At 43.2% G+C, this 23,541-nt stretch overlaps 1 protein-coding gene across 1 annotated transcript; it reads right to left on the bottom strand.

Annotated features, from left to right (window-relative positions):
- Positions 1–14,202: 14,202 nt before the first annotated feature.
- On the bottom strand, positions 14,203–18,919 carry scxb (scleraxis bHLH transcription factor b). Its single transcript, XM_018762905.1, has 2 exons — positions 18,398–18,919; positions 14,203–14,264 (listed from the first exon to the last, which is right to left on the bottom strand). Exons 1-2 carry the CDS (start codon positions 18,917–18,919, stop codon positions 14,226–14,228), a joined length of 561 nt encoding a protein of 186 aa, XP_018618421.1. The 3' UTR covers positions 14,203–14,225.
- Positions 18,920–23,541: the final 4,622 nt, after the last annotated feature.

Here is a 23,541-nt window from a genome sequence, read left to right as displayed (position 1 = left end):
TCTCTACAGTGACGTGCTGCTCCAAGTTACAGCACTGCTAACACAACGGATGCGGTTTACCTGTGTGCTTTTCAGTATATATACAATGACAACTGAAAAAGTATCCACAATATTAAAATTATTTCTTTTTCTTTTTGCTTACCCTGGCCTACAGTAAATGTTACCCAGCTGTATAAATGGCTAAGTCATTGTAGCCTAACAGTGAAAGTTAATTTGGAGAAAAAAGCTGACGTTTGTTCAGCGTGACAAGAGCGTTGGTGTCGAAAGTGCCAAAGAGCGAAGGACACCGCGCGGAAAAAGTGGACGCAAGTCGAAGTTCGCGAAGTACACAAACACGGGGCAGTTTTGTTCAAGCGAAACCGGCCCTGACATGACCACAGAACCGACTCCACACCGCTGTGGTGCGATAAAGTCTCTAGGCCTACGCTGTGTCACAAAGCTGCTACTTGGAGAAGCTGCCATTCTGAATCCCTGAAACTGCTTCTGTCCAACAATAACACACATATATGCATAAACCTTGCAAGAAATATCCCCCTGGACAAGGGGCCAATTTTGTAGTTAATACCAGGGCCTCCTGCCTCTTGGAAAGGCACCCAAGCTGTTAAGTTAGACTTCTGTAATACATTACCTTTGCACCAGTAGCTAATACTTTTCTCCAGAGTTAGTCTACCTACAATTATTTACCCATTTATACAGCTGGGTAGTGTTATTGTAGTAATTTAAGGTAAGTACCTTGCTCAAGGGTACTACAGCTAGAGATTGAACCACTGACCTTTTGGTCCAAAGGCTGTAACCGCTACACTACCAATTGGTGGTGAGAAGTGCTGAATTTGCTGAACTTTACATGGTTAAAAAATAACAAAATTACATATTGAGTTATTATTTTTAAAGAAATGTCTGTGAGGGGGTATCTACTTTACATTTGCATTTATTAATTTAACGGACACTTTTCTTCAAAGCAAGGGAGGTGTGGTGGTGCAGCAGGCTTGGCTGGGTCCTGCTATCCGGTGGGTCTGGGGATCGAGTCCTGCTTGGGGTACCTTGTGATGGACTGGCATCCCGTCCTGGGTTTGTCCCCTCCTCCTCCAGCCTTGTGCCCTGTGTTGTCGGGTTAGGCTCCGGCTTGCCGCGACCCTGCTTTGGATAAGCGGTTTGTGTGCGTGTTTTCTTTAAGCGACGTACATCTCATAGGAACAATACCTAAAGCCAATATCCAGTTTACTTAGTTACCCAGTTACTATTGTTTACTTACAAACAATACCCAGCCCACTGTATTACACAAGGAAATGAGAAAGTGAAAAGAAAAAGTGAGAGAGAAATGGCGACTGATACGAAAGGGATAAGAAAGGGTTAAGGTGAACTTGGCCGAACATTGCGTTTGCAGTTTTCAAAAGTCCTGGAACTAATCGGTAACCTTGAAATCTGTGTCTGGAGTTAAGACACCGTTAGCCGGACACATTGTTCCCTTCCAGCTTTTTAATCCATTTAGGGACCCTTTCATTCTTGGACTCTTGTGAATGAAGCATTTGGGCCCATTACCCAGCAGGCTGGCTGTGGGGTTTATGGTCCCCAGGAGAGCCCCACATACGACAGCCGCTTTCTGATCCATCCGGCCCGTGTGTGTGGGAGGGAAAGGCTTCTCAGCTTTCCAGAAGGTTTGTGCTCTGGTTCCCCCACGCGTGCACACGCCCACGCAGGAAGGTCTCGCAGACGGTCGGTCCTCGTTTCTGTCTCGCTCGCTTCCTCTGTGACATGCACCATTGGCATGCAGCGGTGGGGGGGGTTGACACTTTGCATGCAGGTGTGCGTTTCGCACGAGCATGCAAGGTGTGCCATCGTTCTGAGAGGGAAAACTGGGGCTTCTTCTTGGCCCTTGTACGGACCCTTATCAAAGTTTGCTGCACATCCCCCTGTTTGCTTCTGTCCTTACATTTACATGCATTTACTTAGCTGACACTTTTCCGCAAACTGATTTACGATGTTACACTACTTACAATAATTTATCCATTTATGTTGGGTAATTTTTAATGGATGATAAAAAATACGGGGTGAGAACGTTGCTTAGGGTTAACACAGAAGGAGGCGGGACTCAGACATGGGGCCTTCGAGTCTAAAGGTAACCGCGCTTAGCAACATTTGTGAGGCAACGACCCGGTCTGGATCGACCGGTGTGTCTGAGGACTGCAAAGCATCAGCATCACAAGCACTTTATTGGCCTTTACACCCAATGTTTGTGCTCACAAGAGACTACAGGAGTTTCCTGAACTAAACATTATTGTCAAAGTACGCTTGATGGAAATATACAAGAACGAGGATTCGAAATTAAGTTCAGCTTTTGCTGATACAGGGGTTGAAAGGAGATCACTCTGGTCTTGTAGCTGCCATCAGCTCGTCAGTCTGACGCTTTTCCATCTTGACCCAATCCGGTGGCCCTCCCCAACCCCACACTTCATTTTTCGTGTTGACTGTGGTCAGCTGCATGGGGAGCCAGGCCTTGTGTGGAGGCCAGGGAAACTTACTTTCAAACTGAAGTTACTGAACAGAGCTTCGTTTTGGTGGTTATGTAAAATGTCCAACCTTTCATAAATAAATCTTTTTTTACAGCAAAGTATGTTGTGCCTTAAAATATACCTTATAAGAAGCACAAATGATAAGGTTGATGTTATTTTTTCGACACCTCATGGGAACATCATGAGATGGATGGACTGAATCACAGTGACAATGGACACACTCCTTCCAGCAGTGAGGACACAGGTAGTGGACAACATTCTCTCTTTCTGGGTGTTTGCAACAAGGCAAAATCAACTCTAGGGCACTGCAGTATTTATGTTTTTATGGTAAAAATAAGTGCTATGTAATAGATAATCAGTAGTTAATTGATATGAGTCCATTTGGTAGTTAATTGTCAGAAGGTAATGAGAATTCTTGGAAGGCCAGTGGGAGATGGATCACATGAAGACTCCCAACATCTGGCAGAATTCTTGGGAACTGAGTAAAACTGGGCTCCCTCTTAGTGTTTGCACATTGCTGGCTTCATTTGAGCTACTGAGCTTGAGTGTTTTCAAGACAGTCAATTGCCCAAAAAATGTCTTCGATGGTTCGTAGGCGAAGGTAGCATTACGGCTGTCTAACAAAGGACACCTGGACAAAGATCTGTAGAGAGTGTAGCATTATTTGGGTCACTGCTGCTCCCCAGATGTTTTGGTTTCGTCATTCCTAGTCTGGGTACTTCTGCCAATCTTCCATCCAGTGTAAACCCATCTTAGGTCAAACTCTGAGTGATTGCTGTAAATAGCTGCATACCTTTTGTTTCTGTAATCTCAGACATTCTGTATGCTTTTTGTAAAGTTAGTGAAGTCACGCACTATCCTTAAAATTGATGTTTCTGTATGAAAAAGAAGGAAATCATGGCAAATAATACTTGCTCAATACTTGTCTTTGCTTTTGCATGTCAGTGTAGCATGGCTGTACTGTATTCATTTATTAGTAAGCAAGTTCTCAACAAAGTAACCCGTGAAACAATCAAGTCATGTTAATATTCGTATCATGTGCCAACCAGTGCAAAGTTCAAAGAGTCCAGATAGTCAGTCCTTAAATTCCTGCTGTATTGTTCACAAAAACTAGAAATTGTTCAGTGTGACAAATGGCAAAGAGTAGCTTACTAAAAAAAGAAATTGTGCACTAGAAAAGAGTATAACAGTGACTACAAACTGTAACTCGCCAAACAGGGACAAATGGACACTTAATAATGAAATGGATTAAAAAAACACAAAACAATCGCTTTAGAAGCAAACACAGAATTATCTCGGAACTGTCAACAAAGCCTGTACAGTAAAAGCTTCTCAAAGCTGGTATTTAACGTAAAGCTATTATTTGAAAAACTGCTTGTATCCACCACTAATGCATAACCTGGTGTAATGAGCATAAAACCTGGAGCAATGGAAAAAAGTAATATTGTTTGATGAGTCATTTTGAAATTCTTTTTTCGGCATCTGGAAAGATTTATATCTGGAGAAAGCCAAACAGTGCATATAAAAATGTCTTGAGCCCACAATGTTTTTTGCCAGTTGTTAAACATGGTGGTGGATCTGCAGTGGTATGGGCAGCTGTTGTGGTGGACTCATTGGACCAGATGATTGTTCTGCATGATTTTATATCTATCAAAATTATGAAGCTCCTTTGGGACCCAGGTGCGCCTTATGGCACTAATACTCTTTCCTCACAATACTTTTTTTTTAATTCTGCGATAATAACGCCCCTTTATACCCAAAATTGGATCTAGAGTGGTATCAAACCACTTCCATGGCCTCCCCAGTCACCAAATCTAAATATTACTGTCAATGAATATAACCAAACCCTTATGGGAAGTTCTGGAGTGCAGAATGGATTGTGGATTTTCATAGAAGGTTTTGCTCCTTGGTGACTTTTCCAGTATCTCAGTGCACGCAGTTGATGACTTTTTCTGGACTAAAACTGTTCTGAAGCCAGCTGCTGGACCCTAACTTTTTTTTATCTATTCATCCATCCATTATGAATAACTGTTTCGCCATTGCAGGGTTCTGGTGGTCTGGAGCCTATCCTGGAAGCATAGGGCTTGAAGCAGGGCACATCCTAGACCAGATGCCATTATTAAGATAACTCCTGTATGTGTCTTTACCTGGAGCTTTTGCAGGCTAGTTGCTTCAAATATGGAAGCATATAGAGTTGACACGGTCAGAGCAGGTTGTCCTAACTAGTGGGCATGTCCTGCATGCCACTGAAAGCCAGACCCAGGAACTACAGAAGACTGGACTTACTTGACTTGGACTCACAGTAGTTTCCTCACAGGCACACAAATGTCTTTCCCAGATGTGCCTTTTAGAGATACGTCCTCTACTGTATTACTGCCTCCTGTTTTCCAGTCACTTCTCTGTGTAACGCTGTCATTGCTGAAACATCTTCCCTCTCCAGTAATTTACTGAAAAGGACTGTCCAACGATATACTTCCCGTTGTCCGTCATGCAATGGTTTCTCCTTTTTCATCAGTTCTTGTCTGTCTCTATTTTTCACAAAGAAATGGAGATATAGTATAACATAAAGTCTTCTAGTGATAAAATTATACTAATTGACTAGTTTGCCAAATGAAACTAGGAGCAGTACGAGTTTGAAAATGACCGAAAATGGGGAGGACTGTAACTTACACAGACATACTTCTCAGGCATGGGCATTTAGGGACATTTGAGAATAAAATACATTTTTTCATCAATGCAACAAATTAGGAACAAGTGTTTTAATATGTTGACAAGATATTTCAAATAAACTTGACCTTGTAGTGACCTTTGTAACGTTCACCATCAACACATCAAACCAGATAAAGTACATCGCACATCCTTGTAAAATTTATTACAGAAAGGTGGAAATTGATTGTGCAAAATCATTGCTGCTTGGCTTAATTTTATATGAGATCTGTGCTTTTCCCTTTTTTATAGTTCTCAGAGTCCACACAGCAGACCAGGTATTTACTTTCTGTCAAGAGGCAAAACAACCAAGGCTTATAATGGTAAAAGTGCTGTAATGTATCTCATAATCCCATTTTTGGAAATTTGTTTAGACAAAAAATGCGGCAGAAGTATGGGAGTTTGGTTTCAAATTCTTCTGTGATCCCAAAGTTTAATTTTCTAATAGGGATCGATTCAGGTGTTTTGGTTAATGCACACCAGATGGGCCATGCAGCGATCGCTTAGTGTAATAAAAAGTCGGATTTTCTCGGTTCCGCATTTACCGTAGTGCCCCGGCTCTCGGGCGGTAACTGGACTGCGTAAAAGTGCAATACTATACTTTGTTTTTATTAAAAGTTGAGACTGACATTAAGTAGGAAGGGAAGGAATAAATCTGGGCCTGACTGGAGAGGACAGGGTGGGCTGGGTGCTGGACCTCCGAAGTTGGTTGCAGGGGGCCTTGGCTGTTCCTACCGAGCCCCCCCCCCACACTCCTTTCCTTTCCTCTTCAGCAGGGCTCTCGAGTACTGCTGTCTTTGTGGTCAGTCACATGGAGCTCACAGATTGGCCCTGAGGAAAAAGAACCCTTTCACTTATCAGAATCTGTTAGGTCGCTTTTGTAGGTCAAAATCTCTGCGGACTGAATTCGAGAACCCAGAGGTCCATTTTTTTCAGTATACATTAAAATAAGTTGTAAGTGTTGGGGTTTGGGACTCTCTGTGTCTATAGAATCATCAGGCCCAGCAGCAGGTAGTGTTACAAGACATAGACTTGTAAAGTGTAAGTTGTTGGTTCAAGTCCCTGGATGTTTATGTGTGCTTATGTGCACCTTTGAGCGAGACACCGATGAAATAAACTGAACGGGATAAATGCTTGACGTGAAACCATAAAATAAGCAACAAAAGAAATATGAATAATAATAATAATTTAATACTCTTACTTGTGCAATTTTGAATTTCACTTCTTGCTCATTATTACCATTTTCTGTATTTAGCCCATACCTTTGTCCAATCCAACTCACAATGTTAGATGACCAACTTTGACGTTCAATTCAGTGTAAGTACCTTCATCCAGGCTACTATTCCAGCAGTGGGATTTGAACTAGAAACCTTCAGACTGCACGATGATAACCCTCACCACTACGCCACCTACTGTTTTAAGGTGAGTTGACTTTGTAGAGAGGAGACATTTTTCTTCCAGCAGGTGTCGCTATAATCAAGCCATGTAGTTACTGTATACAGTATAGGTTAAGTAAACCTGCAAAGGAGGAATGTTCAAAACCAGGAACAGAATGAAAGGTGGGAAAATATGAACAGGTGGTTACAGCATAGCTTTTAATGAACACATTTTTCTCCTGTAGTAAATATTTCTTATCAAGGAACGCAGTAAGTTATAACTTAAATGTCTGCAAGGTAAGTGGTAAAAGTTGATATACATTACAGGAGAATTCTGTGCAGACATGTCCTTCCAGGAGTGAATTTTTATAGCGCAGATGGATAGGTTGTTCCATTGTTCATAATCCTGATTCCCAAAAAATAGTTAAAACATTACTGTACCTTCTCTGTCTTAGGATATTGTCCAGCTTCAGTTTGTAACTTTTGAGCGTTTGATTCTTGTGCAATATTACGGAATCTTTCTTCCACCTGCAGAATTACAAAGACTTTATTCCTGCCTCCTCGGTTTATTCATTTTTCATGTTTTTTACAAGCGGTAAAGTGTGTAACCACAAAGCATGCCAGGTATATTAGTAATATATCGACTAGTGGATAGAGTAACTGTTGCCAGGACTCAGCAGCTCCTAAAACTTCCTTCAAGGAAGCAAAAGTAACTGTGAAGAGAGTTCAGAGTAGGTCTGGTAGTTCAGGTCTCTGTTGGCTTTCCTCCATCATTTAAACACAACGTTTCAGACCTATAGCGCCTTCAGCCAAGTTGATCTTTACACTGTGGAATCCTCTCTCACCACAGAGTCTGTTCCACACTGACTCCAGCACTTACGGCCAAGATGCTGGTGGCAGTGGAGAGTTGAGATTTTAGTTCCTCATTGAGCAGATGGAAGCTTGGATTCAACGTGATGTTCTTCCTTGGACTTATGGATATGTGCTCATCCCTATATTTATAGGTAGGAAATAAGATGTGCAACATACCAGCATAAAATACCAGCATTAATTTACAACATAATATTTTTCAAACTACAATTTTATTCTGTTGAGTGTATGAAACCATGAATGTATTATGATATATGAAATGGAATTATATATTTTCATGTGCACTGAAACTTTGTCACGCACATCATCTGAACCACTTGTCCCATACAGGGGTCAGGGGGAGCTGGAGCCTAACCCAGCAACACAGGGCATAAGGCTGGAAGGGACACACCCAGGACAGGACACCAGTCCATCGCAAGGCACCTCCAGCAGGACTCGAACCCCAGACCCACCGGAGAGTAGGACCTAGGCCAACCCACTGTGCCACCACACCCCCACAATTTTATTACATTCATGTTAAATGCTAATATTGAAGCATCTAAACAAGGCTGAAATCCACCCAGACACTAAGGATCACACACACACACTTTCTGAACCGCTTGTCCCGTATGGAGTCACGGGGAACCGGAGCCTAACCCGGCAACACAGGGCAGAAGGCTGGACGGGGAGGAGACACACCCAGGACGGGACGCCAGTCCATCGCAAGGGACCCCAAGCAGGACTTGAACCCCAGACTCACCGGAAAGCAGGACCCGGTCCAACCCCCTGCACCACTGCGCCCCCCTGAGTGAGAATGAATTTTTTCAATTAAAAATATCATTTGAACCATTTGCATTAAATGTCAAAACTTAAAAAAAATGTTGTTATACATTGTACTGCTAATGGTTAAACAGGACATTATTAGTAATTATTAACATATTTGAAATTATTCACCCTTCCAACCATTGTCAGAAATTGCTCATCCAATGCTTGGGCATGGCAGTCCAGAGTCTATCTTGGAATCACAAGGTAATAGACAGACTGTACCGTGCATGGGACACCAGTCCATCACAATTACACACACACACACACACACACACAAAAGACAACTTGAATCACCCATTCACCTGTCTTTGAAATGGGGGATGAAACTGACAATGAGAACATGGGGAGAACATGCACACTTAACAAAGACTAAGCTGAGTTTGAACCTATATCCAGACATGCTGCACGCTGTGCTATCATGCCACTCCTTGCAGTTATGCAGAGTACAGAAACTGTGCACAGATGTCGTCACGGTAGAATAATCACACTAAGGGTCAGCGCTGCCAGGCAATCTTCTACAAATAGTTTCAAACGCATAGGTGTACAGTCGTAGTTCCTGACCTGAGTAACGTCTAAATCAAATTGGTGTACATTGAGACTTTATGTGACACTTACTTAAGAACTGTATGGACATAGATGATAGATTGGCAAAAATGGATTTTTAAATTTTTCTATTTTTTAACATAGCAGTTTTTTCACAGACTCCATGCTCCGGTGCCAATTTGTTGTGTTACTGCTGGATTTTTGGTCCCACAAAAGTTCTTTATTCAGCACTTTCAAAACTTCTGCTGTCCTGGAATGCGGAGACATTTTTTTTTTTTTTGTTTCTATCAGGTCCCATTAAAATGATGTGCTGTGGAAATCACAATGATATAAATACTAAATTACGTGTTACATTGGCGAGTCCCCATAGCATCAGCAGGAAATTTTTATTTTGACAGCCTGTTTTATGGACATGTTTTCCAAGTGGAATGTTGATATCAAAGACCGACAGGGGGTTGCTTCGTTGGCAACGCTGTGTTGTGGGGATGCAGCAGACTGCAGCGGGAGGGACCATCGCAGGTGCGGCAGCTGGGCAGTTGCGGATGGGCTGAGGTGGGCTGAAGTGTGGACGACCGCTGCCAAAGCAGCCACCTGTGGTTCCATGGCTGTGATATTTAGGAAGCCCCCACCACGTGTCCATCCCCCCAAGTCTCATGCTGACAGAAGCACGATGGCAGCCAAATGCAGGCGGGGGAACTGTGTGTGCACAGCAGCTCTGTGTGTTTGGGCCAGGTGTGTATGGGGGAAGCTGCCCCCACCCATCCACCTAGAGTGTACTGGGGAGCTGCTGTCTAGACCAATTACTGATTAATTTACAACACGTGCAGCTCCTGTCTCTGTCTCTGAATGAGTTCAGTGAAGAGTATAATGCAACCATGCTGGAAAATATGGTGTGAAAAGGCATGCAGTTCATATCTGCTAAGCTCTGAAATTGATCAAATGTAAAAAGAAAAGATATAATATACATTCAGGAATGTTTCATGCACAATTGAATACAGACCATTCTTCCAGGTTTGTCTGAAAATATGTTTCTTTGAGACTTTCAGTGTAAGCAGTTGTCTGATGGCTTTGTCCAGACTTCAGTGTCAGTTGCACTATATGGTTTTGGTCCTAAATTAACCCAGGACCATTTCATTTTAGATCCATCCATCGTCAATAACTGCTTGTCCTGAGCGGGGGCATGGTGAGCCAGAGCCATCCCTGGCAACACAGGACACAAGGCTGAAGGGGGAGGGGACACACCCAGGACGGGACGCCAGTCCATTGCAAGGCACCCCGAGCAGGGCTCAAACCCCAGACCCGCCACACAGCGAGCACTGACTGAACCCGCCACACCACCATGCCCCCCTCTAATTCTAGATATCTGCTTAAAAAAACAAAAATGATGATATCTTGAAATAATTTCTTTTTAAAATAACATAAGATGCCAAAATAAATGATTTTCATAAGTTAGTAGTGTAGTGTAGTGGCAGTTCTCTCACGAGCTAAGGGTTCGGGGTTTCAATCCTGTTCCTGCTGCAATACTCTTGGTCAAGTAGTTGATACTCTAAGAATACCCTGCTGTATAAATGAGTAAATCGTTGCAAAGTTGACTAACATTGTACAGTGCAGTGAAAAAGTAAGTACACCCCATGAAAAGGTGTGCGTCTGACCATACAGTATTTACACGTATTCATATTTGATCTTCATTTAAACAACAGGGTTGGATAAAGGTGGTCTAATTTAACAAATAGCAATGAAAATTATTCTTCGCAGTCATTTATTCAACCTGGAATGTCAGAAATAAGTAGACCATCTATGTTCAATAGCTGGTGTCTGACTGCTTGTCAGTAATCATTTCTTGGAGGGGCTTCTTGTCATTGTCCATCAGTCTTCTACATCAGCTTGGAGAAATTTTTGCCCACTGCTCCTTACACAAGTCCTCCAGTTGCGTGGTGTTTGAGGACTGTCTTGCAATGTACCGCTTGCTTCAAGTCCCCCTGCCGCAATCTTATCTGGGCTTTGACTCGACCATTCCAAAACCCCCATGTTCTTTTTTTATGATGCATTCTTTTGTGGATCTGAGTGTTTTTAGCCATTGCTTTGTTGCAAGGACCACTTGCAGCTCAGTTTCAACTTCTTGACATGAACTCACATTCTCCTGAAATAATGTGGTACAATAAGGAATTCATGTTTGATTCTATGATGGCAAGCTTCTCAAGTCCTAGGGCAATGCTTAAGGTAAGCAAGGCCATTCAGAGTACTACCTGATCCAACACCACAAAAAGAGATCACCGCTGACCGATGCAGAATAAGGATGAACCGACCAGGAAGGCTTGTGAATCATCTGCCACGTGTCTCCTGACCATTTTGGAACTGTGACAAAGGAAGCTGTCCACACATCATATGAGAATGTAGGAAGACTGTGCCAACCACAGCGTCCCACTCAGGAGTCCCGACATAAAATGTGCTCCCTACTAACAAGAAAGTGTTGTTGTGTCCACTTCCTTTGCTGCGATGGTGTCAGCGCCGAGGCCAGGAGGTACCGTTTGGACCCAAGTGCGGGTAGGTTTCTTTCCGTAACAGTCATAGAAGCAGACGAAATCGGTGGTCGGGGACAAGCGTGGGTTTTCTGAGGAGCAAACGTCTTTTCGGGGCGAAGAGTTACGCAGAACACGGTTAAACAAGCAGAGGTCAAAAGCCAGAGAAACAGGAACAAAGACCAGAGAACAGGGTATTGGGAAAGGACCGCTGAATTCACAAGCCGAGCAGGTAGGTGTTTGTAAGAGTCTGCATCCGATACCAGGCTCAATACCTGACCAGGCTGATTGGTACGAGGTGCTGTCGTTGCGCTTGCCGGTGTGGGCGTGACAGCTGGGTCCCTTAATGTTGATTTCCTCAGCATATCTCAGTGTCATTCTAGCTGGATCATTTCATAAACCCAACACTGTAACTGATTTGGTGGATTGATGAAGGACAGCTGATAGAGGCAGGAAGATGGATAAACGAAGTCTATTTCTACAGTATGCAGGAAAATCAGTTAAATGTTAGCCTTTCTTTGAAAAATAGATTTTTTTTTTATTAGAAATACTTGCTTTGACTGGGAGGTTTCTAAAGAACAATCTGTTTTCATTGAGCTTGCATATAATTACATTAAAAGAACTCGGACATTTTTTAATTGCAGATAAAATAGCACTGGGTTCTGTCCACACAAAGCCAAATATCTCTATTGGTTCTAATTTCATATCTTAGCAGAAGATCTGAAATACTGATTTTTTTGGCCAGAAACAGCTAAAATCCATACAGAAGTGAGGAGCAGAACAGCTACGAACATCCTGGGATATGAAGAAAGAGGGTCTCATTAGTACATTGTCTTCTATATATTTTCCTGAAGTGAGGTCTGAAATAGATTATCTGACCCCTAATCACTTGCAGTTTTACATTTTATAGAGGAGAAATAGCCTTGGTGTTTATTAGCTGGGTCTACATATGAGGCTGAACTGTGATACTTATAACACAGATTTGTCACCTTATTGAAAACATGTAATATTGTGTCCTGCCAAGAATCAAACCCCATTTGTGTTTCTAGAGCTTTTTCATTAACAGTGATAGTAATATGCTGTGTCATGTATTCTAAAGTTTTCTGTTCAATGCATTCAACTCTGCACACATTGGATAAGAGCACAAAAAATAAATACATTTTCATGGTAACACTGGTTGCAGTTATGATACTTTTATATTAGTCATTCCTTTTGTGTTGTGCAGATTCTTATCAAAAGCAGCCTAGTTTCACACTGCATCCATCTACACAGCAAAATACTGGATCGATGCCCTTCAGCTAAAGTACCTTGTTTAAGGTTACAACAGCTGTGTAGCTCTGCTTTCAGCCTCTGAACCCTCTAGCCATCAATTATCAATAATTACTTTTCCATTGCCAGTTTATCACACACACACACACACACACACACACATCAAGGGCAAGTTAGAGCCAACAGTTCAGCAAAACACAATGTCATTGGAATGTGGGAGGAAACCAGAGCATCTGGAGGAGATCCACAAAAACATGGGATGAACAAGCAAACTTCAGATCCTGACCTAGGGACTTTAAAGGTTGCCCCATCAATATGCCTTACAATAATAAAATGTAGTAACCAGCAAGACACACACACATTGTCTGAAACCGCTTGTTAGGATGCGACGAGCCGGAGCCTAACCCGGCAACACAGGGCGCAAGGCCGGAGGGGGATGGGACACACCCAGGACGCGACGCCAGTCCGTCGCAAGGCACCCCAAGCGGGACTCGAACCCCAGACCCACCAGAGAGCAGGACCTGGTCAAACCGCCGACATCACCGCACCCCCTTTAACCATCAAGACATTTTCACATTTATATTTTTCAGTGTAAATGCAGCTTTCTACAGAACATGTGCCACTCAATAGTCAATATCAGAAAAGAGAAGTCCACCGTGTGTGTGTTGGAGGAGGATTTCGGAGAGATGTAGTAGGAATGTGCAGCAAGGCCTAAAGGAACAGGCCACTGACTCTCAGGCAGGTCCCACTAATGTCTGCGTTCTGTTTTCCAGCTGCTTCAGAATGAGGGGTTTAAGGGGTACGGGGCACCTGGGACTCCCAACCATCTCTTCCTTGGGTCTTGAATGGAGAATTGTAGCTTGTCAGTCCCATACTTCTTCTCGAATTGGTAAAACACAGAGAGCCCCACCTTGTAGCAAGTCCTCTGTGGTGAAGAGGCCCAGGAAACACAATCTGGCTGGTGCTCCCTTGGCGGGGCAGGGTTTTCAGCCCCTGGTTATTCACAGCTGGACCACCTAACAGACAGACAGCACTCTCCTCTAGAGGTCTGCGGACCGCAGAGAGAACGTAAGCAGGGATGGTACGCGCCTGTGTTTCCCTCTCCAGTGTGTGTGTGTGTGTGTGTGTGTGTGTGTGTGTGTGTGTGTGTGCCCCGCTTCAAAAGGCAGTCAAAAGCGTCAAGTTGCTGGGTACAACTAAGTTGGGTGAAAAATAGGATTCATGAAAAAATGATCCAGATGTTCTTCGCAACAAATGGTCCGGGTTTTCATCACAACCCGGGGTCCCTTGTTTGCTCCGCATAAACAGGCACTTAGGGAAAGTTCCAGAGAACACTGACACAGTGGCTTCGGTTCGTTCACATTTAACCGAAAAGGCAGCGTATCAGTCAATGCTTTTCTGCAAGAGAAACCAAGGACAAAAATGAAACAGAACTGTCCCTCTTAGATCACCAAGTCCATGAAAGTCCATAAGGAAAAATACGATGCTTCCAGTAATTAAATACATATAAATTTGTGTATGTACACACACGTGACTGTCTCTAGTGTTCCTTTGACAGCTGCTGTACAAACGTAGTTCTGTCCTGTACAAGAGTGGTATGCACCCTCAGCAGTCCTCCTCCTTTGTTATTAGCTTCTCAGAGTTGATTTTCTGTCTCTCTCTTTGCTCTGAAACGAATGTAAGAAACAGTCATCAGACCCTCCCGTTTCAGTTTCGGAAATATTCCTCACGTTTTGTACGCCAGGTCTAAAAATATCGACGGTGCGCCCTTCCTCTGCAGATTACATTATCTGTGCGACTATTTATCGTCTTTCGATCGGTTACGCTCAACAAGCTGGCATAGGAACCTTAATTGGCGACCCATTTATCAGAGCGGAAAAGAGCAGCCACCGGCCCGTCGGATAAATCCGTTTTCCGAGGGGGACCGTATTTCCCTGAAGAGCCGGTCGTCTGGCCAGGAAGCGGGCTTCGGGAACAGCGAGCCTCACACTTTCCGTTCTCACCTTTCCGGGGCCTGCGACACACCTGGCTTGCATTACCGTCGTTTGCTCTGGCGAGAGAGAAAGTCGTTGGAATGTCATTGTTTCCTTGGTGACGGTGTACGAGATGGCCCGGCGATCGCGGTCCGAACATGCTCCTGCAATCTCCGGGAATCTAATTCGAAAAGTTTTTTTTTGTTTGCCCCGGTTGACTTCTAAAAGGAAGACTCTGGGTCCTACCGGTCGATGCTCGTTTTTCATATCTAATGTTGCGTTATCTTATAATCGTGTGGTTGTTTTTCGTCTTCTCAAAATTCAAAAGACGAGCAAAATTCAAAAATGGATGCTTTTCGAAAGCTAAAATCTACCTCTCGGGGATTTTTTAAGGACTGAAAGATAGATCGTATTTCCCACACCCTATATAGTGACCTTAGGCTTTACTTTAACACCAGTATTTAATTTTGTTCCTGCCTGACAGGTGAAGTTGGCAGCTCCCTAAGTGATTGCACTTGTCAGCTGCCCCTGCTGCGAGGGACTTGCGGATTGTTAGATTTGTAATCTTACCCCTTCTGAAGACAACATCTGTTGGGGTTATTAAATGCCACTTCAGAGCCCAATTCATCATCATAATGCGCTATAAATATGAGCCCTGGCCACGTTCGAAGTATTAATGATTCGGCTACTTTTTAATGATGTCATTTATACGAGCGCTGTCGGTACTGATCGGGCACAAGCACCGTCACAAATACTGAGAAATTTAAATAAGCAATTTAAAAATTAAAAAACACGCCTTTCATGTTGCATTAGTACTTTTTGTTTTAATCTTATTAGTCTTTGTTCTGTGCATTGCACGGTATGAAAGTAGGGGTGTGGTTTGCCATCGTGTGCACTATATGTGCTTTAAAATATGTAATAATTTCCCAAGGCTTCCAGAAACGTTTTCTGATTTGAAAAATATATTCTTTAAATTATTACACTGAAAATTATTAAATTATTAACTGTCCTTTTAAGATAATCCGCAACAGGGATCAAAATTCGAGTTTTTCCTGAAGTTTGTAGCAACAATTTCCACTGTTATCAGTCCCTCATATACACTTAGATTTTACATTTTATTGGTTCAGCGTAACAGTGAAGAGCTCTGTTATACTGTCTTAGTTAATCATATCGTTTTAGCTCAAGTTTGCTGCATTTTCAGAATTGGTTTTGTGTTGAAATTATTTCTGCAACCCTCTGATCTGCTGGCTGTTACTGTTTTACTGCAATGATCCCTATTCCTACCACAGAAATGTGGTAGTCTGAATAATCAGACATATTTTTATTTCTTATCCAAAAGGCTTTGCTGGAGAGGCTTAGAAAGATGCACATCAAGCTACAATTATTGCAAAGTGTGGTGTAAGTCTTATTTTTTTTAAAAAATTGTAATTTAAGGCTCAAACTCCTGAATTGCAGTTGATTTCATCATACATTTAAAACCGCAGGATAAGTAGAAACTGGAAGGCCTCGTTGGAAATGTGCTACTTATACTCTTAAGACATTTAACCCAGGGTATTAATTTTAAAAATAAAAAGTGTGTGCCACGCTCTGTCCAAGACAAATGCAAGTCCGTGCCAGATGTGTATGGCTAGAAGCTGAAATGAATTATGGGGTTTGACAAGACAGCGCACGAAATGAGCAGGGGCAAGGCGTGATGAAATGCATACAGCCCAGAGCAGCTCATGCTCCCAGGACTGCTCCTCACTGTGACCTTAGCATTTGGGGTGTTATTTTAATGTCTAGGATTATAACCGTAATCCTTTCTGAGTTCTGGGGTTCTTTTCATTCTCAGTGTAAGACTTCAGCGTGTGGGATCGCAGTAAATAATAATATATCTCCGTTGACTGGTCCCCTACCGGTCCCTCGCTCTTCACATTTTTTAAATTAATTCAAGCGTGCAAACAAAAGTGTGCCTTTATTAAGTTTTGTTACTTTTTCTTTACACTTATGAAATTGGTTTTAGTCGGAGCGTTCTTTTTCCATGTAAATAGCAATGAATAAGGGAAAGGGACCGCTGTGATTTAAAGTGAAGAAATTCAGCTTTTACATCAGGCTTCAAAGTTGAACCCAATCTGTTTCACATTTAAGCTGAGTATGTGTCGCGCTTTAGTACTACGCAAAACAACACAGTCATATTAAAATGATCTCGTTACTGGTTTATCCCGCTTGGGCGCAGAGTTGGAGCCTTCCAGTTTGAGACATGTTCGTTGTTGTTCGCTTTTATTGCTTCTTTAATGCTTTCCTTATTTGTGTTTCCTTCAATTATGAAAAAATAGTACCAAATCATGTGGTAAGAAGAACTGGAAAAAGCTATTTGTTAACATTTCTGATATAAATTAAATTAATTATGAATTATAAATGATAAACTTGGTTCATATGGTGAAAGAAACTAACTAACTATACTTAGGAATCACACGTGTGCAACTATGTCTCTCTTTCTCCTAATGTCATGCACACACTGTGTTTTCTTTTAGATGTACGTCGCTTTGGAGAAAAGCATCTGCTAAATAAATGTAAATGTAAATGTAAATTGCAGAAATGCTTCGGTTTTGGAGGAGGAATGTAATGGGTGACTCTCTACCTCCTGTTCCACTATGAATGGGAGATGTTCTATATCCATACAGCTACAGAATAAGAGAATGTCACATACATGAAAAGCAAGGTATGAACTGGAGCGCCTCAGCACAGTAAATGTCATTTTTTAAAGACAGTAAGGTGACATTAAGTATTTCGAGTTTAAAATTTGGTTAATTATGTTTGCTTAAAAAATGTATTTTCAGACTTTAGGATCAACATTCATGTTTAGAACTGAGATAAGAGTCCAGGAGGCAAACACAAATCCCATGTTCACTTATGTAGCCTCTATTTAGATCTCTGATTCGGATCTTAAAAGGGTTTTCAACTTTTTGGCTGTCAAGACAGTAAAAATAAATAAATGCAAGTGCATTTTTATGAGAAATATTGAGAATGCAGGACAACAGAAAGTGCTTGTTCGGACCCGAATTCGAATTCAGGCTTTAAAATAGTTCCGTAAAATAGTTAAATAGTGAATTCAGAATGAAAAGATTCTATAAAAAATGTGTTCTTCCATCCAGTTTGCACAACAGTCGTGTCGCATTGTCATCTGACGACTGCAGAACAGCTTGTAGCAGGTTGACAGCAATATTAATAGTTTTGCCAGGCGAGCATCGTGCCTCTGATCAGCAGCACACGGCGTGTACTGTAAATCGTTCAGGAGAGCTCACGACTCCTTCGGGGAGAAGAGCAGATGTTCGCTAAACTCTTAGAAGATGCCGGAACATCGAGGAGCTCTTTTTCCACATCGCATCCTTTTAACCGCACTTTCGAAATAGACAGGTTAATCTTTCCATGGAAAATGCGGACCACGACACAACTCTGATCCCGCACCTATTCTGAGACTTTCTAATTGACAGTGATGCAGCTGCACATCGTATCGTGGCGTGATGTAGGCGCGACCAAGTATTTCAGCTTCTCGGTTCACAGAAGCTCTACGAAAATCACGAAAAGCTTGCTCTCTTGTGTCTGTTTTGTGGTCTAACATTGTTATAATGGATCTGAACATTTACCTTTATTTTGTTTTATATAGACAGTAGAAATGAAAATGGATAAAAAAAAAAAAAAAAAAAAAAAAAAAAAACATGCTTTTGTACTCCGGAAAACTTTCATGCACAATAAGTTGAGCTTGACAGAATAATCACTTTCGAGATATGGGAAAATGATGCTCGTCGGATGTGTCCGTTTAGACTCTCGGTCAGAGTGCAACTCACCATCTTCCTCTGGTTGCTGAGGCAGAAGGTGCAGATCTGCTTGGGCTGGGAGTTCTCCAGGTCCCTGCCGGGCGAGCCGTGCTGGTAATAGATGGAGGAGGCGTGGCAAGGCTGGCCGTCCCCGCAGGCCTCGCCCACCAGCAGCACGTTGCCCAGGTGCGAGATGTAGCTGGAGGCCAGGCGCAGCGTCTCGATCTTGGAGAGCTTGCGGTCGGCCGGCTCGGTGGGGATCAGGGTGCGCAGGGCGCTGAAAGCCGTGTTCACGCTATTGGTTCGATCTCTCTCGCGGGCATTGGCGACATTTCTCTGCCGTGCCTCCACCTTGGGGGGCCCTGGGGGGCCTGGGTGGCTGCTGGATTTGTGATCATTGCCAACCTTGGTCTTGTACCCGGGGCCATCAAAATGGAAAGGTCTCTCATCTGACCCTGAGCTCTCGCTGCCGTTCTCCTCATCCTCCGACAGCATGCTGACCTCTGAGTAGAGGAACCTGCTGGGTGCCGTGCCCACCATGGCGAAAGACATCTTCTCCCAAGCCCGCTGTCGTCCTCTTCCGTCTCTGACTTACTTATTTATTGGAAAACACGCACGGCCTTTTCTCCTTCACATGGGTGTGTCGGCTGAGCGCTGGCAGTCCTGCTAAGACTGAAGCACACCACCAGCTGTCACTGTAATAGGAGGACACACTGATCGCTCACGGTTCTGCGTCAAGAAGTCCTCACTTCGGAGAATGTCGTTAGGTCCTCGAAAATGATCTCGCAGGACATTCGAGTGTGATGTCCTCTCCCTTCACCATTTGCTTCTACTGGCACACAGACCCACGTGTGGGCTCTGCCTCACGGCTTCAGTACATTACAACTATATAGTAAGTGGGAGTGTCCTGTTTGGTCCTCCGCCCTTGAATACAGACAGACCTGCGTCCTGATTGGCTGAGCAGGAGCAGGAGTGGCTCTGCTCTGCTCCTCCCCCCCGTGCTGGACGTGCGACGGAGAGCATTTTGGGTCTGCATGTGTACAATAATAAACATGGATCTTTGGGACACTTCTGTACATTCGAGCTTCCAGAGGTTCCTGCGCTGGTCTCAGAGAGCAAGCGCTGTATTATACAGTATTACTATTACTCCTCTTAATGTTAATAAATGTGACACCTTTGCTCACAGCAACATGCAACGTTAGACATTTTTTTATGTAGCTCATGCTTTCCTCCAAAGCAACTTCCAGCATTTTTGCCCATCTATACAGCTGTCTCATTTTTGCTGGAGTGAATTGAGGTGGCTGTCTAGCTCAGTGCTATTATAAGTAGACACTGGATTCAAACCTGGGACCTTTAGTGTAAAGGGAACAGCTCTAACCACTACACTACCTGCTGCCCCCTAGCCATGCAACATTACATTACATTACATTTATACAGCAGGGTTTTCTTACCAGAGGGAGGCATGGTGGTGCAGCGGGCTTGGCCAGGTCCTGCTCTCTGACGGGTCTGGGGTTCGAGTCCTGCTTGGGGTGCCTTGCGGCGGACCGGTCCCCTCCCCCTTCAGCCTCGCGCCCTGCGTTGCCGGGTTAGGCTCCGGTTTGCTGCAACCCCACTCGGGACAGGCGGTTTCAGCCACTGTGTGTGTGTGTAAATGTCGTGATTAAGGGTATTAGAGGAGAAGCAGGGATTCAAACCCAGAACCCTCTGTTTGCAAGAGCACACTACTAACCCTATACTTCCTGTACACAGATTTCCATGACAAAGCTAATTTTTGTGTACACTTAATAAGTTTATTAAATTTACCCCTATAAAACCCTTAAACTGGAAAGGAGGGGGAATGGATGCCTATTATTTCTTATTCAGTTACTTGTAACCCTCTGTCCCACAGAGTATATGGAATGTTCACGCAGCAAAAAAATTCTCTTCATGCATTTACTTAATGAAACTATGAATTTTCTTTAACCGCAGATTAAAGCGATTTAAAACTCAGCGTGTGTTAAATATATTGGAGAAAGGCTAAGCCACGCGCAGCTTTGTGAAATGGACGTCCGTTGCAAACACGGGCGGTCCACGCCAGCGATGGGGGCTGAGTAACTGGAAAGAAGGGAACGTGAAAGGGTTATGAAGTTTAATACAGGGAACATGACGTCTAATACGGAATGGCGTTACGACCCGTACGCGTTGAGAAGTTTTCACCGCAAGTCCTCTTATATTATAATGCAATTTGCATAGCTGGAGAAACGGAGGGTGGGAGGAGGCCAGCGGCAACAGCTCTGGTTGATTAAAGAGGAAGTGCTGCAGGCTGTAATATGGGGCTGGGGGGGGGCCGTAGGAAAAAGAAAAACAGGTGAGGACATTGGTTTGACTGCCGGAGAGCCATAGAGAGTCCATTGAAATGCAGTTGCATGACTTTACCTCCCTTTGAATATCTCACAGGACTTTGTGGTCAGCTGCACAGAGTATACGTTTCACATATTGTAATGCTTTAGGAGAGAAAATGTTTATGTCTGAACAATAATAATGACTGTTATTACATAGCAAGTATTGTAAGAGAGCCACAGCTAGCAAAATATTATTGACAAGAGTGCACATTATGGAGCAATTTCACAAGCGACCAGGGAATCACATTTACACCAACAAAAATGTGAACGTAAAAAGACCATAAAATTTCAATATAATTATACAAAAAAGGGCTCCAGGTTAAATTTATTTCTGGTCACAACTTGCTTCATATTCCAGCAGCCTACCAGACAACCACTTGGACTAAACTGCACTAAAACCTTTATTAGGAAACTCGTCATCAGACCTTGAAAGTAACAGGTTAAAAACTTACGTCAAAAACACTTAAAACGTCTTTGCTACCTTCTATATATTCATATTTTTAGTGTGTTTTATTAATGCTAGAATGTAAATGAACGATTCAAGTTGGTCCACCCTTTCATATAATATAATGTAATGTAATGTAAGTATTTATTGCATTTTATACCTACTATTCATACCAGTTTTCAGATTAAATTTCAATATGGAATATACACACACATTTTCTGAACCGCTTGTCCCATACGGGGTCACGGGGAACCGGAGCCTACCCGGCAACTCAGGGCGTAAGGCCGGAGGGGGAGGGGACACACCCAGGACGGGACGCCAGTCCGTCGCAAGGCACCCCAAGTGGGACTCGAACCCCAGACCCACTGGAGAGCAGGACCTGGTCCAACCCACTGCACCACTGCGCCACCGCGCCCCCCATATGGAATATAAATTCAATTAAATATGGAAAATAAAATAAGGCACAACACTTAACACCAAAGGTATTCTGTCTCATTATGCGCAGAAACATTTGCCAGGAGAAGCTCCAAAGCTGTGCTGTTAGGTGTCTGTTCCCAGGGCTGTGTGGGCTGACTGGGGGGCTTGCGGCTTGAGGGCGGGAGGGGGTCGCTTCTGACCGCTTGCAGATAGACGCAACAGCTGCACGTGCTGAGCGAAAAGGAGCAGCGGTGCAATGGACAGCCGGAGTGGGGTGTGGCTTCAAAGCTTTTGTATCCGCACACACACATACCCATAGACTTTAATATTTTACGTACAATGTTTCATCCAGTTTCCCAGTAGCTGAAATTTTCAGCTGAACTTCATCCAGGCTAAACACACTTACATTACATTTATCTAGCAGATGCTTTTCTCCAAAGTGACTTCCAATGAACTTTGTGTAGTGTTATCAGCCCTTATTCACTGCAGTGACTTACACAGCTAGATACACTACTTACACTGGGTCACTCATCCATACATCAGTGGAACACACACACTCTCTCTGTCACTCACACACTATGGAGTGAACTTGATCAACATGTCTTTGGAGTGTGGGAGGAAACCAGAGCACCCAGAGGAAACCCACACAGACACGGGGGGAACACGCAAACTCCACATAGGCTGAGTGGGGATCAACCCGTGTCCTCTCGCACCACCCAGATGCTGTGAGATAGCAGCGCTACTCGCTCTGCCACCGTACCGCCCCATTTAAATACACATTCCAGAAGAATCTGAGACCACTGTCTTTTTAAAACATAAATGTTATCAGTCGCTAATAAAGCAGTGTTCTCAAAATAACTGATCTTTTTAACGCTTGAAGCGCTTTCTTACAGTGTACTTTCAAGAGAAGCTGCAGCATTCAGTGCTTTACTGGAGTCATAGGACTATACAAACACAAAATCATTTGTGCACCCCTGTAAAAGGAACAAAGACGCAATTTTGTGTGGAAATTAAAACTTCCATGAATAAATGTCTGATGAATTTAAGACTGCCATATTAGGTTTTCTATAAAACTGGGATTGAAATGATGTAATAAAACTGACATCTTGTGCTTCGGAATGTTCTTTTTCTGTAGTATTATTACTCATGCAGCTTTTTTTTTTAATTCTCGGTTTTGGACTCTGTTTTTTCTGGACTTGTTCTCCTATTTTGCCCAATCGAGTCCTTCCTTTCTGCCAGATGGTGTCTCCTTGTTAGCAGGGGCTGCCACACTTTGTCCAGCGGGCTGCCTAATGCTGCCTCCCTAACCAACACAAACATATTATAGCCATTATAGTAGCGATCACGCCACGCTGCCTCGGGTTGGGAATCATGGAAACTGAACAGGAGTCAAGAATGGTGCATTAGGGTTGAGATTATGTAGGCCATAAATGATCCTGGGAGTGAAAACACCAGTTAGGGCTTGTGGAGCAGGGCTGTGTTTCAGGACTGACCACACACACACACACACACACACACACACACACACACACACACACACACACACACACACACACACATTTTCTGAACCGCTTGTCCCATTTGGGGTCGCGGGAAGCCGAAGCCTAACCCGGCAACACAGGGTGTAACAGGACTCACCATTGCAATGATATTCATATGCATTGTGCACTTCACCACTGTGAAGATGGGTAAAACTAATAACTTAAATACCTCCAAATAGTCCTTTCCTTACTCAGTCCGTTAGAAATCAAATTACATGTACCAGTCATAAAGAACAGATGGTCTGATACGTTTTATAAGAGAAATTCAGGCAAAATAGTTATATTTATGTGAACTCAATTTAGAAAAAAAAGAATCTCCAAACTGACATTCTAATGCTCGTAAAGACTTTTACGTCTAGAAAGATCAACCAGACAGAAGCAAGAAATGCT

The sequence above is a fragment of the Scleropages formosus genome, chromosome 18 (assembly GCF_900964775.1).
Source record: "Scleropages formosus chromosome 18, fSclFor1.1, whole genome shotgun sequence".
Taxonomy (NCBI): domain Eukaryota; kingdom Metazoa; phylum Chordata; class Actinopteri; order Osteoglossiformes; family Osteoglossidae; genus Scleropages; species Scleropages formosus.
This window is presented reverse-complemented; position numbering and strand designations above follow the sequence as displayed.